Source organism: Acipenser ruthenus, chromosome 3, assembly GCF_902713425.1.
Source record: "Acipenser ruthenus chromosome 3, fAciRut3.2 maternal haplotype, whole genome shotgun sequence".
Taxonomy (NCBI): domain Eukaryota; kingdom Metazoa; phylum Chordata; class Actinopteri; order Acipenseriformes; family Acipenseridae; genus Acipenser; species Acipenser ruthenus.
This window is the reverse complement of record NC_081191.1, coordinates 25,971,519-25,992,019: the sequence shown is the minus strand read 5'-3', so window position 1 is coordinate 25,992,019 and position 20,501 is coordinate 25,971,519. Positions and strand designations below refer to the sequence as shown.

The 20,501-nt window shown below is 36.0% G+C and overlaps 1 protein-coding gene across 3 annotated transcripts in view; it reads right to left on the bottom strand.

Annotated features, from left to right (window-relative positions):
- The window catches only part of LOC117394814 (zinc finger protein 236-like), a 120,695-nt gene that overhangs the window by 42,104 nt on the left and 58,090 nt on the right, over positions 1–20,501 (bottom strand). For all 3 annotated transcript variants that reach the window (XM_033993414.3, XM_033993415.3, XM_033993417.3), the window contains exons 17-20: positions 20,168–20,271; positions 2,674–2,825; positions 1,739–1,921; positions 656–935 (exon numbers count right to left, since the gene is read on the bottom strand). In XM_033993414.3, coding sequence (XP_033849305.3) covers positions 656–935; positions 1,739–1,921; positions 2,674–2,825; positions 20,168–20,271 — 719 coding nt within the window. The remainder of the gene's footprint in view (positions 1–655; positions 936–1,738; positions 1,922–2,673; positions 2,826–20,167; positions 20,272–20,501) is intronic.

Below are 20,501 nucleotides of genomic sequence, written 5' to 3'. Positions count from 1 at the left end.
AAATCCGTGAAAAAAGCAGGCAAGATGACTAGGTTCCACAAAACAATGGAAAGGCCTATCAAGGTCAGCAGTCAGAGCCATATCCTTTATTTAGGCATTTACAGTTGAAAGCCTTTTTTTAAAAAAAAAAAAAAAAAAAAAACAACAACATTCCTGGAAGAAAAATGTGTGCAGTCTAGACACTACAATTTTTTTCTACTGTCTCAGTTCTGCCAAATCACCTTCACGGAAGATTTCACTGAAAAATCTTCAGACAACGTCAGTACAGTATGAAGGTGATCAAAGCTTGTTATTGTCAAAGGGACCGTCACAACATTACAATACATTGCAATTTTGAAAAAAGGCACTTTTGCCTGAGTTTTCCGACAATATCACACCACTTGGCTCATACAATAGATCTCTCCTGACCCTAGAGATAGAACACTTCTGGTATGTGAGACATGTACCTCGGGTTATCTCCTAAGCCTATAAATGCTGCTGAACTTTAGACTGTAACCACTGAGGAATGGAACTACACTCCACACGAATACATAGCTACTATAATCCAACAGGATACAACAATGAGTATCTGCCTTCATAAGGCATCAGGTGGAGCATGGGGACCAGCTGCAATCCTGAACAAATAAAGCAAGCAGGAACAGTTAACTTTTCTTACCTCACCAGATCACTGGGCTTTTTAAAGCTCTTTGGACAGAAGTTACACAGGTTGGCATGCTTGGGCTCGGTTTCCAGTTCAACAGCTTTGTCTTTTATCTCACTAATGCGGCCCCTCTCAGCTGCCGACTGGGCCAGGACCTTTTCGGAAACGGTGGCATCTTCTCGAGGCTCGTTCTTGGCAAGTTCAGCTGCCTGCTCCTCTGTGAAAGTGACGATCCCTGTTCGATTCTTTCTAAGCAGAGCTCTTTCTGAATTGTCATCTTCTTCTAAAGGCATTACTGCAGATCAAGTTGCAAATAATTAAAAATCAAAACAGGCTTAAGTTATGATGACAGAAAAAGAAAGAAAAACCAGGAGGATGTAAACTAATATTGTTTAACTTATCAGACTATTAAGGTACAGTAAAGTTGTCTATTCAGTATTTTTCATGACAAAATTACTTAATTATTCTTAAGGTTTTTACTGGTTACTGATTAATTGAATTTGAAATGTTAAACTCCCCTGAATAGTCAAAATACAGTATTTAGGAAATACCAGTTAGTGTAAATAACAATAATTCAGGTTTTATACATGTATCATCTCAAGTTACCAAAGCTTCTTAAATGGTAGACAACATGTACCAAAATATCAAATTCTAGAGGAGTGTTTATGGTACCAATAACCGGTTCACTCTCAGAAAACACATCTCAAATATCTAAAAAAAATAAAATAAAAAGAAGCTCTGTTTAAAAACAGTGGGGCTAATTAAGTTCTTGCACTTTTAGCTTCGTTAAAATATTCTTAAACCAACACAATTGTAAAACTGAATCTGTGGGAAGGAACACAAAACACTGTACAGCATCATTATAAGACAAAAAGGGCGAAATGGTTAACAATAGCAGCACTTTAGGCCAACTTAATTAAATTATTCGTGCCTGTAAATTGTCTGGGCAATTTATTCTGACAATTATTAATTGTCTATGAGACTTAGTTAAAAATGAAGATACAACACTTGCTCACATTAGTAGTGTTTGAAACTTTGGAATTTAAGTATGAAATGTTGGATGTTAAGTTCTTGGTAATATCCTCAGAAAATGCATACCCCTTGTTCCTATAAAATGATCCTTCTTCATGTGCTTTCTGCACAGAAGCATTGTCCGAAAGGTCTCCTCACAAATTTGGCACTTGTAGGGTTTCATATTCATATGTATTATCATGTGCCTATTAAGGCTGCCATTGGTGGTGAAGGAAGCATCACATACATTACACTTGAAAGCCTTGACACCTAAAGTAATAGTAGAGAAAAGGGAAGGAAAGAAATAAGTTAATATTCCTGAAACTTTCATAGTCAATCAAACACAAAAATGTAACCCTTATAAAATGTTTGCACAGTACATTTTCAGTTTTCCCATGCTTTCCCCATGGTTATACTATGACTTTACCACATTTGATTTATTTTAAATTACTTTTCCATACCCTTATGGCCTTTACAATGCTTAACTACAGCTATGGCCAAAAGGTTTGCATCACCCTAGAATTAGGATTGAGACATAATAAAAATAAACAAATAAAAATGTTATTAACATAATGTCATGAAATAAACTACAAAATTATATCACAAAAGTTATGTACATGTTAGATTTTGAAATGTCACATTTTTCAACTGTTGTCAGTTTTTCATAAAGTATATGGAAAACTACAAAGCGGTATGTAATTCAACATTATTAATGTAACATTATTCAGCAGGATTCATTCGACTTTATGAAGCAAAATTAGATACAATTATATAGGGTGATGCAAAACTTTGGGCCATAGCTGTATGCTTAGCCATGCATTCACTATTATATGAGAAACTTCTATAATGAAAATCAATATACAAAAAGATTCTAATTGTTTCTGTATTTCTTGTGTGAAAAGTAAACCTATTAAATAGTTTAACTACACTAAGATAAGGGAATTGCAGTTTGGAAATGTTTATTTTAAACTCAAGACATCAGTTCAACTCAAGAGTTTATCCTTTCACCTGAGACCTTTTACCTGTATGTGTCTTTAAGTGTGATTTCAACACTCCAGCGGAAACAAAGCTTCGACCACACAAGTTACATTTGAAGGGTTTTTCTCCTGTGTGTGAGCGAACGTGCTGCTTTAAGTGGCTGGACTTCTTGAAACCTTTGTTGCAATACATGCATCTATGAAAACAGTAACAATCATAAAAATGTTTAAGCATTATAGAACATCGGATAAGGTTTATAAAGGGGTTTACTCTGAAGTGCAAAAAAATATAAAAACAAATTAAACTGTCAATTCAGAATGATTATTTAAGGACTCAAGAGTCTAAGTGGGTTGTCATTTCAGGCTAAGGAATAGAAAAAAGGGTATGTGGCAGTGAGGGGGTTGTTATAGCTGATTCATAATCACCTCACCAGTACAATTTGTACTGTTTAACTCCCACTTCTTTCTATTAATATAACATATTAAAACCTTCAATGGATACGTCACATGATTTCTACTGCCACATCCTCATGTAGTTCCTAATATGGTCCAATCTGTTTCACTGTTGCACTCTGTACTTGCAGCTAGTTACTTTTATCGCATTGCAAAAGCTTGTTATATTCACTCCATAAATAATACTTAACCCCTTCTCTGCTGAGGCCCTTGAAATGTCCTGTGCTACAGGCATTTTTGGAATTTGGGACTCTCCTGGCTTACATAAAAATTACTCTATGTTCCTTTTCAGGTACCTCTGTCAGACTCTGAAAGTTTTTGTGGTTTATTTGTACATGTGACCAAAAATACAGCTATTATTGTAAACAAAATGCAACGTTTTCATAAAATGTATTATACCTGCATCACATCTAGGCCCTGTCCACACTATGCCTTTAAACCGTATTAGTTGCACTTAAGCCGGCTTAAAAGTGCTAAATACGGTTTGCGTCCACACTACGCAGCATTTAATACCGTACTCGAGAACCGGACTCGAGACCACCTCAGGAGGTAGTCTCGAGACCGGTTCTAATTAGATCGCATCAGGTAGTGCAGTTTATCAGAAGTGTGGACGCTGTAATACCAAACTACATTTTTTGTGTATCCTCCAATATCCCAAAATGCTTTGTGGTATGTTTGGCGAAATACTCAGAGCAGGCGTCTGATGGACTTGCTATCAGTGTACACTCCGCACTAGGTATTCATTTTTATGCTTCAAAAAATCTGTCAGGACATCTCTGTTAAACTGGTGGTGAAAATAATAAAAACACAACGTTAAATTAGGCGACTGCAAAAATGAAATGCGAGTTAAAAGTAGGATCGGGGATGAACAAATTACGTAATGTGTCAGCTCTGTTTGAAATAAAATTAAGAGGACCAGAATTAGGCTCAGGCAAGGTATGAAGGTAAAAACAACGATTGTTTTGTAATTAACAGCTTTTTCTCAGCAGTTTAATTATGAAACAGAATCAGCTCAATTTGTTTAAGGGGACTTCACCTGATTAAAAATAAAACACAGCACAGAGTGCTGGTTTTGCCATGCCTCTGTTTCTTGGCTACCAATTGATGGGGAAATCCCTTCTGTTTTGGTCTTATTGTGCCACAAGCCATTGTTTGGGATGTGTACAAAACCCTAAACAGAGGGATTCCTGTGTAGAAGCTGTCACATACAAATGGTAGCCCAAATTTAGGGGAGGAAAAACCATATCCCATACAATTTTCTCAGTGGTCTGCAACCATGGGGGGCAGCCAGGTGGCTCAATCCGAGAGTCCTTCCCTGTGTACACTGTGAACCGATGAGTGTACCCAGTGGAGCTCTCACACAGTTTGTACAGTTTAATCCCATAACGGGCACTTTTCATGGGAATATACTGTTTAAAAATGAGCCTCCCCTTGAACAGAAGGAGGGACTCATACACAGATACATTTTTGCCAGGTGAATATGTCTCTTCAAATTTATTCTGTAGGTGATCGAGAAGGGGATGCAATTTGAAGAGTCTGTCAAATTCAGGATGGTCCCTCAGGAGAGCATTAGAATTATAGTGTACAAAATGTAAAATTAATTGGAACCTGTCCTGGCTCATGGTGGTATGGAAAATTGGGCAAGCGTGAACAGGGTCAGTGGACCAATATAAATCAATTCTAGGTTTATTCACCAGTCCCATCAGAAGGGATAAACCCCAGAACTGTTTCATTTCAATTAGATTAGTGGGGACCCATTTGCGCACCCTAGAATATTGCCCCAGGTTGTCCCCATATTGTGCCATGTATTGCTGGGCATACAAATTGGTCTGAATAACCAAATACTCAAAAAAGTCATCAGTGATGAACAACTGGAAGAAGTCAATTGGGGTCAAGTCAATCCAGTTGTGTTCACCCTGGTACCTAGTGTGCCAGAAAACAGTGGAATTTGAGGCTGGATGTTGTTAGGTGGGGTCCAATCGTAGAGTGGCTGAAATCCACCACCCCTTGGTCCAGGACCTACTGTACCTTGTTCTGGTAGGGGCTCAAAATTGTTATTTCAAAAAACAAAAACAAAAAAAAGAAAATAAAGAAAAAAATCAAATGACCTTGAAACAAAATCTGATGATGAAAAGTTTTTTTGGGGGAACGGCAGAAAAATGTAATGGATAAATAGAGGGATCACAAAAATAATATTCTTAGAAAAATATGTCAAATAGATGCACATGTAAAACAGATTGTGCGAACGATCAAACTCACTAGACTAGTTTCTCTCCAACACCAACTAAACCAGACACAAGTCTGAGATACAAGGTTTCATGCACAGTAACTATATAGCAAAAACACGTGGTTCCTAATGTTTGTTTGTTTGTTTGTTTGTTTTTTAGCCTGTGATCGCTGAGTTTACACCATGGGATGAAAAAAAAATTATAATAATAATTCGAACTGCAGTACCTCCCACACACCTGATACATTGCAATGGTGTCATGTGATGACAGCCAGGAGCAGGAAGCATCTTCCTCTACGCTCATATAAACAAAACAAATACAGTAGGCAGATATTACAGCTAATTTCATGAAACACAGGTCAATAAAACAGCTACTAATCAAAAGGTAAACATTTTTATTATCAATCCACATTGAAAAGAAAACGAAAGTTACACACAGACTGTTTTAAATTCATTCGGGATATTTCACAGTACAAGCCAAAGATAGCCACCGCTTGCCTTCAAATAGGCTGTAAATTACATTTAACAACTGTGTCACATTAAATAGAGTTTGTCTGTGAAATATAGTGAAATTAAAGCCAACGACTGAATATGTTATGTAATAACTCCTCAATGAGTGACCCCGAGTGAAAAAACGGCAATCCATATTTATTTATTTATTTTTTTTTTTTTTTTAACCATGTATTTCAATTAGACGTACTATGTATGTCCTTAGCACTGGGAAAGCGATTTTTTGGACGTACACAACAGGTTAATACACATTGCAACAGGAAGCGGTTAACATGTTAAATTCACAATATCCAAAAGACAAGATAACAGAATGTTAATTTGACCTAAATGTACACCTCTGAATTGAATTTGGTTATCAACCATCCTTTAACTTTTTTACTAGCCCAATCTCAATAAACTTATCTTTTTGTTTATATTGAAACTCTCAAATGTCAAGTAAAATATAAATTATTTTTTTTAAACCTCATAGCCAAGTAGAGGTTATGGACAAAAAAGAAATATCACTACAATAGGTGTAGGACCACTATGGCTAACTAGGATGGCATGGATTTGATACAAGAATTTTGAAAGGTGTTTAATTCCAAAACATACACTTATCAGTAAAAATAAATAAATAAAAAGGTTTCAAATAACAGGCTGGTGCAACCAACAAACAGGAAACTTTTAAATTGCTTTCCGAACATGACAATCCTATAAGATCCAACAGTATCTCTGATAGTGTGGGCCTCATTCACTAAACAGCAGTAATGTGTTTTGCCCCTTTACTGCGTGCTTTGTACACCTGCTGTATTCACTGACCAGTGGCAGGTAACCTGTGGAAAAAAACGTGTAGAAAAAGTACCGCGTTCGAGTAATTTAAATATAAAGAATAATGTTAATGTGTGGAAATGTATGCAAATTACGGCACAAAATACCACAAGGGAGGTATTTGATATGCAAGCCATATTCACTTAAGGGCGCTAACTTTACTAGGTGCCTCAGCGTGTGTTAAAAGTACCACTTATTGAAACCAAGCGGTGTCACAGAACTAGCAGAAGAGCTGCACAGGAGAGCGAGCAGAAGAGTCAGGGAGAGAGTATCTCAGACCAGGCAGACGTTACTAGGGCTGTTTGACGAGGAGGTAATAACTAGATACAGATTGAGCACAGATCATACTAGACTTATATGTAGGACCCCAGAAAATTCACGATATCACGAATTTCATAGAAATCGTGTATTTAACTGCCTACCATTAAAAATATGCATTTTATTTTACTTACAGAATTTTAAATTACTCTTCACCTCCCCTGTTCATGTCATACTTTTATCAAGTAGAAGCTGCGCTACAGTAGCTGTACACAGTTCGGCGTCAAAGCCGTTCATTTAGTTACTACATCAAACAAATACCGGCTTCATGATTGTAGAATGACATAACATGCGAGTCAGAGGCGGGAAGTTTAAAATGGTTGTTTAGATAGTGTTGATTTATTAGCTTGCAGTGTATGATTAACATTAAAAATGCAGACAGCTGACAAATCAAGAAAAGCTAAATTAATTTCAACAGAAGATCAAGTTCAGAGCTAGGTAAAGGGGACGTTGCATGCAGATGGGGTGATTCTGTTTTGCTCAACTTGTTATGTGTCTTTGGATCATCTAAGAAAAGGTACTATTGACAAGCATCTTGACAGAGCAGTACACAAAAACAAGAAAATCAAACTTGAAGTTCAGGCTAAACAATTACAGAGCAAGCAGGTCACACAGGATTGTTTAAAAAGAGCACAGAATGTGGTGAAACACACAATGTCAACACGTTTGAATTAGTGGAAGCCTTTGTGCAGCGAACATATCGATACAACAGCTGGTCGATGAAATATTACAAAGTTTTTTTAATGAAAAAAATCCTGAATTTGTGGAGCCGTGCATAACAGTGACACACGCAGATGAGAGTATCTCCCTAAAGTGTATGCAGCACATGAAGAATATATAATTTACTGACAGTATCTGTGGTTTTAAAACTTCATAAAAAATCATTTCTAATTAATTTTATGAAGAAAAACACAGAAGCTTCGGTTTTGTCATTTCAGGTTTGCAGTTAACATTTCTCTCGTGTTTAATATTTTGGGATTAAAGGCAACAAAATAGTCTATGGGAATTACACGGTCATTGTAATTAATGTGTCAACGTACGTTTTAAAGGTTTACAAAACTCGAACATGTTGCTGAATATGTCATTCAAGGTCGTTTTTAAAAAATCAATTGTGTCTGCTTGTTACTTTTTTTGCAGCTAACACAGACCATTTTAAACGACTGTTGTTTACAGCAAAAGTTTGTTTCATTTTAAAAGATTGTTTCAATAGCGACTTGAGTTCCAATGTTACAGTGTACTCGTACATCCTCAGACAGTCCGGGATACATAAAGATTACGAGGCAGGTGTATATGCAACACTTTTGGCTATGTTAATATATTATATAGTCACCATGTACTTGTGATATTTAAGCAGGCTATGCTTAAAATAGCTTTACAGTATACAAAAGAAACTGTAATTGTCCAATAAATGAATGTACACAGAGTGCGAGTTGAGGTGCAGTCATAAATACAAACAATCAAATGGCATCTAATTTTAAAAAAGTGATGTTTCGCCAAACACCTTTTGAAATTTAAATAGTGAACTTTTAATTGACTGAGCGAGTGCTTTGCTGACTTTTGATTAACATTACAAAATAAATCAGAGGAAGATCAAGTTGAACAAACAAATATTTATTTGATCTGCAGAGTTAAACATAAATGTCCCATTAACAAATACTTTCTCTGCTTTGACTGTCTTGCAGGACGCTGTGATTTGGAACAAGACCCCCGCCCTCTTCCTACTGATTCGGAACCAAAAAGCCTTTCATAATTCCCCACCACTACTTCTGCTAATACATTTACCTCCTAGTCTGTAAACTTTAGATTCCTCACTCTGTCCTCCTACACTATAATACAGTGTGTGTAAACCTCATGCATAATTCCGCTTGCTGAATTTTGTGCGTTGTGACAACTTGCAAATGAATCATTTAGCTTGCTTTATTTGTGCATATGATTAGCTTAGTGAATAGGGCTACTGCAGGTTCATTTTTGCGTGTGGTGTGGCTTCCCCCTGTCAAGCGATAATTCTGGTCCTTTACCGCCATTTAGTGAATGAGGCCCTGTGAGTTTCTGATATTATTCCTCTATTTATGCATGGATACTTTATTATGATTTTACTAATATGTAAAAATATTTTATACTATATATCAGAAAATTATTGCCCCCAAGGGGCAATATTGTACCTGGAGGACAGTATTGCCTTCCTGAGGGGTAATTATTTTCTGATATATGGCGAAAGTGGCAGTCCATATTTGTTTTATGAAATATTTCTCAATTCATGACTAAAAAAGAAACAAAACACAAGTTAAGTGAGGCAGGATCTTTGCCAGCAGCTGAGACAGGTAGGAAGCAAAAATCAGTCAGGATGTGACATTGAAATATATATATTGGAAAGGTTTCAAATTATTCATTTCTTTGTTGTCATGTTATTTACTTCAACAGGAGGCGCGCTGGCTGTCGAGACACTGTGGCCGTGATTGGGAGGGAAAGAAACATTGACAATGCCAATTGGAACGGAAACATTTTAAATAAAAAAAATAATAATTACACTTACAGGAAAGGTGTCCTTTTTTCCTTTCAATTGATGAAGATGTTGTATATTTTTTAATGAACCAGTAGAAGTAAATATCTCTGCACAGATGAAGCAGGAGAGTACAGCGGGTGTTTTCTCTGTATAAGGGAGCCTTCCGAGAACGTTCTAGATTTAGGAGACAGTGTGATGATGTAATCACGTTCAATATTGCCCGATACATGCAATATATACCGTTTTTTCAGGCAATATTGATTTCTATAGACGGCCATGTGACCTCCTTTTGACCAATGCAAGGAATGAATTAATTACAGTACAGTACTGTACACACTCGTGTAATGTCCTTACTCTTTAGTAAACATGTAATGAAGATTCAGATACACAGGTGGGTCTCAATTCACATGAACTTTATTCCATGGTTTATTAGTTAACATTAATGATCTTTATTACTATTCTCCTGCACTAATCTACCACTCTGCTGCTGCTGCTATTCTCGTCGTGTCAATCCACACACTGCCTGTCTAATCCTTCCGGTTCTTGACCTTACTTCCTTTGTGCTACTACACGATGTATTACTTAAAGGGACAGAATTAATAAAATAACCAGAACAATAAGTGAGAAAGGCAGAGTTTTGTTTGGCTTTCATTTTATATCTGAAATTTAGGTTAACCTTATTGATTACAGATCTGATCTCATTTCATTTCAGCTATAGGTGATAATGAAAACAGCGGTGTTGTGTGAACTCAACATCAGTTGTTCACGTCAACAGGAGATTTAAGTATAAACATGGATTATGTGGGTAAAAGGTGCAGCATGTGTGAAGACACAAACATAACTGGAAATAAACTAGAGTCATGTATTTTGGAATCTGCAGCCATTACCTTACACAGACTACATCCTTATAGCACCTGCACTGTGCCTTGCTTAAGACAGGTTTACAGATTGCCTGATTACACTAATGAAGGCACTAGCCAAAGCCTGCTTTATAAGTTGTATATTATAATTTATGATCTTGTGATTATGGATGCTTAACAGATTTTCTTGAAAACGAACAGTAACCAATTTTGTACCTAACTATTTAAATAATAAAAATAATAATAATAATAATAATAAGATTGGCTCATTGGTTCTACTTGTATTTTTAAAAAGGCCAAAACAGAGGGTGATTTTTTTTTTTTTTTTTTTTTAAGGCTGTCAGGATTATATAAATTTAATCTACATACAAGATGACCGACCTGAAAGATAGCGTCATTTTATTACATTGCACCTCCCTTCTTGTGACTGCACAATACAGTAACAGTAATTAACAAGCAAAATATAAAATGTTCTGTATTGTGATAATAATTAGTTACAAGAAACTATATTATTCATTTTTTCTGTTTTTTATCAAACATCTTTCTATTTAAATTATTATTTTAGTTATTTTTTCTTTATATATTTGTAAAAAATAAAAGTATATTTAAATATCAGGAAGAAGGAATCTGATTTTGCAACAGCTTTATCTTAAGAAAAAACAAACAAATGAGGAACACGAATCCCATTAAATTAGTCTAATCTCCCAACTACTAAATCAGGCAATAAAGAAAGTCAAGATCAGTTAATGTACAGTACTTCATTTCTGCTCTGTGACTTCATCTTGCGATTGAGTAATTAGTTCCATGAACTCTAATTAAGCCTTTACATGAATATGAATTAATGCTATCCGATCTAAACTGTAGGGAGAAAAATCCAATAACTTACGCTGATTGATGACAACTAAATATTTACACTATGTAACACAATTTTTGTTCCTGGGTAGTAAGTGTTATTTCCTAATTGCTTATGCCTCAAAAGTATAGAAAATGGCTATTATTCCACACACACTTTGCTTTTGTGACCAGGACAGTGATATTTTGAAATTTACATATTTCCAATGAGAAAACGGGCAAATTTGTGTCTTTTCGTTCACATAAAGTCAGAAAAAAACAACATATGAATCCAAATTAACATGTATTTATACTAAAGTAATACAAAAATGACTACAAAAGATTTAGAAGTGAGTAGTTTTTCGAGATTTACGATTATACTGTAAATCACTTTCACGAATCAGCCCCCAAATGTAGTCTCCCATCATGTTCTCGTTATACTGTCCTTGGTAGCAGCGTTCAAAGTCCAGTATATTCTGGTGGAAGTGCTCGCCTTGCTCCTCCGAGTACGCTCCCATGTTCTCCTTGAATTTATCAAGATGAGCATCAAGGATATGGACTTTGAGGGACATCCTACAGCCCATTGTGCCGTAGTTCTTCACCAGAGTCTCAACCAGCTCCACATAGTTTTCGGCCTTGTGATTGCCCAGGAAGCCCCGAACCACTGCGACAAAGCTGTTCCAAGCCACTTTCTCCTTACTAGTGAGCTTCTTGGGGAATTCATTGCACTCCAGGATCTTCTTTATCTGTGGTCCGACGAAGACACCGGCTTTGACCTTTGCCTCAGACAGCTTAGGGAAGAAGTCTTGAAGGTACTTGAAGGCTGCCGACTCCTTATCTAGAGCTCTGACAAATTGTTTCATAAGGCCCAATTTGATGTGCAGTGGTGGCATCAGCACCTTCCGGGGGTCCACCAGTGGCTCCCACTTGACGTTGTTCCTCCCCACAGAGAACTCGGTCCGCTGTGGCCAGTCCCGCCTGTGGTAGTGCGCCTTGGTGTCCCTGCTGTCCCAAAGGCAAAGATAGCAGGGAAACTTGGTAAAACCGCCTTGGAGACCCATCAGGAATGCCACCATTTTGAAGTCTCCTATGACCTTGATGCCATCTCAGAAAAATGCAGATATGTATCCACTTAGGCAGCTGGAACTAAACTGAACTGGTGGGCTTAAGGCCCCTGTATTTATACTACTATTTATATTACTGGAAAGTTCTAGAAAGTTCTAGAAGTTACTCCAAGTTTACTCAGCACTGAATCTATCTGGAATGTTCTGGAAAATAGGTAAATTTCAAAATATCACTGTCCTGGTCACAAATGCAAAGTTTGTGGGGAATAATAGCCATTTTCTATACTTTTGAGGCATAAGCAATTAGGAAATAACACTTACTACCCAGGAACCAAAAAAAAAAAAAAAATGTGTTACACGGTGTTATCAACTAAAGTGGTTTGTGAAATGGCCCAAGAAAAGTTATTTTTTAAAAGAAATAAAATTTAAAAATGTATATTTTCACAAGAGTATAATCTGAGACAATTACCTAGCATACCGTATCTTAATTTCACCCTTTCATACATTATCAGGTGTTTTTTCAAAACGCGCTAGACCACTTCAGTCCTAAAGCATCCAATTATCATTTGCATTAATTTGCAAAGCTAAAATGTGTTAAAAACTGCTGTCATTTCTCTGAGAACACAGATTCCAAATATAATGAAAATAATTAAATGAAAAGTATAGAGCACTAGTTTATAGATGGAAAAAAACAACTCTGAAAGATGAACTGATGCAGAGGGCAGGTAAATCGTTTTTTCTTCTTTTAATTATGAACACAGAAATCAAAACACAAATCACACATGGTTGTTTTTGTTTCTCAAATCACTGTTTAAGGACAGATATTCAAAGATTTTGTGAATGTACTACTTTTATGCAACTTTGCTGTGGACATGAATACATTTAACCACTTCAACACCATGACGTACGCACGTACGTCAATTGAAAACCCACTTACAGTACCATGCCGTACCTGCGTACGTCAAGTTTCCCATTCTATTCTGTTTCTCAGTCTAACGTTTCAGGTTTCATTCTCTAAAGCAAGTACTGTGGAATGTGCAATGAAAGTTGGGGGAGGGTCAGGTGACATTTTTATCCAATTGCGTTTCATGTAAAGATTCCAATCTAACTGTGGGCGTTTAGAAGGCTGAGATATATTGCTGGAAGCCATTCAGCTTTTACAAGTATATATAGTGTTTTAAATTATTATTTTTTTATTTATTATTAGTTTTACTTGTTTAGTTATAGTTTATATAGTTTTTAGCGAAAGCTAAATATGGCAACGTATGTGGTCTTTCTATAATGAGCAACAGGAGTGAAGTTGGTTCGGAGGATTTCGATACCAGCGACAGTGATGCTGACTTATCACTCAGTGATTATGATGAAGAGGATGTGGAGTCAAGAACAATACAAACTGTATGAAGAGAAGAGCATGCAGCTACTTTACAGGTAAGCCAGCTGCAAACGGGAAGCTGTTTGGTTTGAAATGGCAGTGCTGTGACGAAATACTATCAAAACACAGCACTGGGTACAGGCAATGCGGCAGCCAGATCCATCACAATGCCTGTGCAAAGTAGCTGTGTACACGCATTTGTGACTATCCCTCCAACACAAGGGAAGCAGACACTGTTAAAAAGGTACAGGGTCTACTACAAAAATGAAAACAAAAGCAAAGACAAAAGAAAAATGTGCAGTGGTTGCGAAGGCAATCCCGGGTTCTGTTGTATTGAACATTTCAATAAATGGCACAGAGCAAGTCGATACTGGCACACGTTTTGATGTTGTTTTTATTTGATAATTACTGTTTACTGATTATTATTATTATTATCGTTATTAGCAGCGTTTTTGTTTTCATTGTTAAAAAGAAAAAAAAAACGTTTTTATCTCTACATTGAATATGGGTATGTAGTACACAGCAGCATAAAGGGTCAATGAAAAACACAGTTTAAGTCATTTATTTGTGTTAACATTTTATATGTTAACATTTTATAGCAATTACAGGTTTGAAAACATTATTATTATTATTTTCAAAATCTGGTACCTGGGAAGGGTTTTCATTTTTACATCTGGAGTTGAAGTGGTTAAATTAATCTAAACAGGAATTTAATGGCAACTCAGACTGCACCCAACAGATTCAGATTCATTCATGCGAGCGAACAAAAAAAAAAAAAAAAAGTGTGATAGGGGTGGATAGAAAAGTATCCTGTACGATAAATGATACGCACAAATGCAATGGAAATACTTTCCAAGCTAATTTTTAGGGATGGGAATTTTAAAAGTTTAAACGTCTAAACTCCAAAGAAGTGGTTAAACGTTTAATAATAATATGCTAGATGTATAACCAGTCACGTGACAAATGTCACCAAACGCATATTTATTTCTATGCATTAATTGTAGTAATTTATCATCAGTAGTCCGTCGCGTATCCGACTGCTCTAGTGCCACAGTAAGGGCGGATATTATTTGGCAATTGGTGCAACAGAAAGATTGACACTGGGGCGGGTTTTATTCTCGTCGATATGGCACTTCATTGGTGCACTGTGTGTGTGTTCATGCCTGTAGTAGGCATGGTATGTTGTCAATTCCACGCTGGGTAATAACGTTAATGACAAGCGTTATTTCTGAGTTTGTTCTATATTTAAAATGGCATCTCTAAACAAAGGAAGCCACGTTTGGAAGTAGTTTGAGGAACCGGCCGAGAAAACCAAACAAATTATGCCAAACAAAATTGCTGTACCACAAAAACACAAGTTCAATGCTTCACCATTTTAAATGAAAACATTCAGTATTACTGTGGCTGGAGCTACTGATGGCAATAAAAAGCAAACATCCATTACAACATTTGCTATAGATTTGGCCAAACAGGGCGTGATCACGTTATCCCCTATGAGGACAGTGCGTGTGAATCGTGAATGCTGCAGTTCTGAAATCGATGTAAGATTATACCAATACTGTGCCGACCCATAAAACAATAACAGCGAGACTGGAAAAACTAAAAGAAAATCGTGCTGCAGCTGTTCATACAAAACTTTCAAAAGGGAGAAAAAGTTGCAATTACCACAGACTCGTGGACCCCATTCCCCAATCTTCCCATAGGTGGAAGGCTTTTTTCACTTGAAATTGTTCTGTAAGCTTTTGGACCAAACAGCCGTTTACGTTTAGTACAGTTTGTATTTGTACGTTGGAACTACTGCACTAAAGTAAAGGACCTCTGAGACACACTTCAAACAGGTAGGCCAAGCGTCTCTTTTAACAATTTAATGTAAAGTTGTGTAGATACGTGAATTTGAATACTTTACGTTATTTAGTAATACTTGACCATATACAATTAACTGCACAAGACAAACATTATATTAATTACTTAATATATTATGTGAGTGTGTGTTAGTTTGACATTTAAAATAAGACTGTTGGGAGGTTTATGTACACTAGTACAGTATGTAGAGGAGAGTGGCGTTTGATTTGAGTAATCGGAAATTGTAATGCTCAAGTACTCGTTTCGAGCAATAGATCTCAAAAATCCCATTGCTACTGTCAAAGCACAAACTTTTAAATCTCTGAGGCAGACTTTTTAAATTCCAAATTTTGTATTTTTTTGTAAGTATTTTTTATCAATTGTAAGCACAACTCGCTTTCCTGTAGCCATTTTGCATTAGTGCTGTACAGTGGGTGATGTTCGTCTCTTATAATTTTTTATATATTTTTTTTAAACCATATAATTTTGGGCAAAGTTACTTATAAAAAAAAACTACAACAAAAAAACTTAATAGGTTCCTGTTTTTGTATTGTTAAATTTAAGAAACACACTATTCTAAAAACATTATACTATCCGAAAATATATTCAATATGTATATAGTATATAGTTCTATCTCCACTAGCAACTTTAATTGCAACCATAAATATAAACATTTCAATATATACTATGTTTTATTTTTGTTTGTTTGTTTGTTTGTTTTTTACTTTGTAGTTAAGTCTTTGCAATGTTAAAACATTATTTGCTTATTCAGGGTTTCTTTGCTTAGAAAATACTAACCAGGGCTGTCAGTATCAGAATGTAATATAAAGAGTATGTGTTTGTAATTAGATATGGTTTAAACGTTTAAACTGATACTGCAAAGCGTTTAAACGTTCATAAAAATGTACCAAAAGCACATCCCTACTAATTTTATGAGCTAGCACTTTTTTCAGTCATATGGTGGTATTTACATGGTCAACACAGCACATCTCTACCGGGACTGGACACTTAATTAAATCTTAATGGCATATGTCATTTGTCAATCAAATCTACAGCTATGGCCAAAAGTATTGCATATAATTTTAGGATTGAGACATAATTAAAATAAAAAAATACATGATTATAATTTAGGTCTTTTATTTAACACCATTTAATCAAAGAAACTACACAATATATTGCAAAAGTCTACCAGAAGCCATAATAGCAGTACAGTATTTCATTTTTCAGTTTTTGTCAGTTTTTTGTATATGTTTCAGTTTTTGTCAGTTTATAAGTACATGGAAAACTAAAAAGCGATATGCAATTCAATACGTTAACGTAACATTATTCAGCAGGTTATTCCACAGGCTTCATTCAACTCCGTCAAGCAAAATGATTTAATTATATAGGGAGATGCAAAACTTTTGGCCATAGCTGTACTGCTAATTCACTGTATTCTAATAGATAAATCACAACTATACAATACTGGCAAAATACAACAACGTAGCCTCGATTTACAATGGTCTGTACCGTACAACGAGATGTTTATATATATATATATATATATATATATATATATGACCCATAATATTGTTATAGTTTGTTACATGATGTAACTACTGCTTGGAACTTTGTCTAAAGAAAATCACCACAATGCACAAACAGTATTCTCAAATCACTGTCAGCCAAAATGCTACAATCTGTTCCTGTTCCACATCGAACAAGCTGAATGTGTCAGAGTCTGTCTGCCTCACAAAATTCAGCCTTAACAAACGGATGGTCAAAATTCAGTATTTAAAAAAATACATGCTTTTGGGATATTAATTTGTTAAGTTTGTTCATAGAATTATGTTTTCGCTTATGAGTTACAACTAATGCATTTGTACTGTGGGCTAGGTTTTGAGATCTGTTTTCTTTTTTTTTATAGAAACTTTTGTATTTGATAACACTCATTTAAAAATTCAATTGATGCCTATGATTAATACGTTTTGTGACAAATTTGAAGCTATTCATTAATTTCAATATTAATTCAATCAAGTTATTATTCAAATTGATTCATGCTGTTACAAAATGGATTTATTACAATGTTTTGATCTACTGTTACTTGCTTGATTACTGTCTTGTTCAGTCATCTTAAAATAACATTAGAATATGTTTTGTTGAAAAATAAAAATAATGTTTTTGACCGATTCAGATTTTGCTGCTGATATATGTATTTTCAAAAGGTTTTCTTTAGGTTGTGCTGCTGAAGCAGCAGGGCAACTGCAACAAACATGGACTGTGTTATGGACTGGGGAAGGGGTTGTTACTCATAATGTGTACCTCTTTTGTGGGCTGCTGCGTGTGAGTGTGTTTCCCCAGCTAGTGCTGACCCTCTAAACTAAATAAAAACATAATTAAATATAAAAACAACAAAAGACACATAAAATGTCCCCTTTTTGTTTGGGACAGGATGATTTTTAGCAGAAATATTTCTGATCTTTGATGCACCTGGTGTCTTTCATTGAAGACATTTTAAAGAAATCGTGCAGCTTTGTACAGTGTGTTCAATCATTTACCGGAAGCAAACTAAACTGGCTGCCAGGTTCCTAAATGCAGTGTAACAGGCAGTGCGTCAATAAGGCAAACAATTGCTGTAATTATTTTTACACTATTCTTCAGAAATGGGAATTTTCACTGGGAACTACATATTACACGGCAGTGAGTACATTTCACAGAAATCGTGAAATCCGTGATAAAAATGAAAAAATACAGCCTTAACCCTTGTGAGTTCTAAAATGCACTGCCGGTCCTACGCTTGATTATTACGAGTACAGCGTACAAACAAGCTGAAAGCTATATGTTTGTATGTATGTAATGAACACTGACGAAATACAGACATGTTTACCGTAAATACATAAAACAAATAAATATAATGTTTTATTTTGTCATAGGGAAAGGTTTTGATTAAAAAATAACAGGTAGACAATAAACAATGGGTTGGAACAATCACAACATGTCCTAACAAAAAAAAAAAAGAGAGCGAGCGGTAGAGAGAGAGACACGAATAAATCATATCCGGGTAAACAGGTGGTGGGGGCGAAAGGAGTGAGAGTGTCTAATTCTTCAGCATCAAGGAGTAGCAACGCACAGAGCTTGGCACCGCCTCTTCGCTGGATGCCTGTCACTTGATGTTGATGGTAAATATTCTTCACTTACGTCTTCACTGACACACACGCTGACATCCGATTCATTGGAAGAATTGTATGTATTTGAATTTAAATCAGAATCTGAATTCAGTATTATTTCTAATACTTCTTTCTCACTGAGCAGTTTTCGCCAGTTTACAGACATCACTGACATTTTTGTTACGGTTTATTGTATGTAATGCAGTCAGTATCTAGCAGAGGGCGCAAGAGACCAATAAAAGGTGTTACAGAAACCTAGCGTTACAATATCTTGTTATCAGAAGTTTTGTAGTCTCAGTAATTCAAGTTTAAAGTTGAACAATGTACCGGTACGTTTGTACTCCCTGGGGACCAGAGAGCAGTGAACATACCAGTACGTTCATACTATTTAAAGGGTTAATTATGGGTTCCTACCAGGCAACATTAAACAGAACCAATAAGCATAACAAAAATAACAAATAGCAAATAGAATGTAAGGTTTTTTTTTTTTTTTTGTATACATTAGTTACTTTTAACCAATTTGACACAAACAGTGAAAGCTACAACAAGAATGATTCACAGCAATGAGTAAAATGTGAATTTTGATATTTAATTGCTGTCAAAATGGTTGTCATTTTGTAAACCTAAGCATGTGGATACTAATGACTTTGTTAAATGCAAATAATATTATTATTATTCTTTATTTCTTAGCAGACGCCCTTATCCAGGGCGACTTACAATTGTTACAAGATATCACATTATTTTTTTTACACATTATTTTTACATACAATTACCCATTTATACAGTTGGGTTTTTACTGGAGCAATTTAGGTAAAGTACCTTGCTCAAGGGTACAGCAGCAGTGTCCCCACCGGGGATTGAACCCACGACCCTCCGGTCAAGAGTCCAGAGCCCTAACCACTACTCCACACTGCAGCCCAAACATCGATGATGATAGTTTCTCATTAGGTCTGGACTACTCAAATTACCCACCCACACTTATCCACATACACAGGAGAGAAGGTTTGTGTCATGTGTGAGAAGTTGTAAGAGGAGCTTGATTAGGGCAGTATTTAATAATTTAGCACCAGTAGGCTCTCAGGGCAAAAAGGGGTGAGGCTGATAGGCACGATCGATATTTGTTATTTAAAATGTTGACATGTGAAAACCCACACTCACAAGCAGGACTGCTTAATGGCAGTGTGAGAGACAACAATAATAGTTTATGAATGTTTAAGTAGGAGTCCGGATATTATTTATTTCTCAACAGATACCCTTATCCAGGGCGATTTACAATTACACACATGACATTTGCTTTCTTACAAGATATCACATTATTTTTACATACAATTACCCATTTATACAGTTGGGTTTTTACTAGAGCAATCTAGGTAAAAGTACCTTGCTTAAGGGTACAGCAGCAGTCCCCCACCTGGGATTAAACCCACAACCCTCCGGTCAAGAGTCCAGAGCCCTAACCACTACTCCACACTGCTGCCCTATTGTAAAGAGCATGTCAACCCCAAATTAAGCGTCAGCAGAATTCCAACATAAAATCTACTTTTGTTAACAAACGAAAGAGAAGATAAATGGTAAAGGTTACAACACATAACTACTCTGCACTGACCTGTATGCACGTCGGCTGTTTTCATCGCTTTCCTCCTGGAAGTCTGTCCGTTCTGTCTGGAGATGAAGGTCACTCTGGGATGGCTCTTGAAGAAGGCGACTCGTCTGTAAAACAATGAATTTAAATGAACTTTGGAGAAATAAATACTGATAGTGCTTACTAATAGGAGGCTGTGTGGTCCAGTGGTTAAAGAAAAGGGCTTGTAACCGCGAGGTTCCCGGTTCAAGTCGCACCTCAGCCACTGACTCATTTAACCTCACTTAACCTCCTTGTGCTCCGTCTTTCGGGTGAGACGTAATTGTAAGTGACTCTGCAGCTGATGCATAGTTCACAC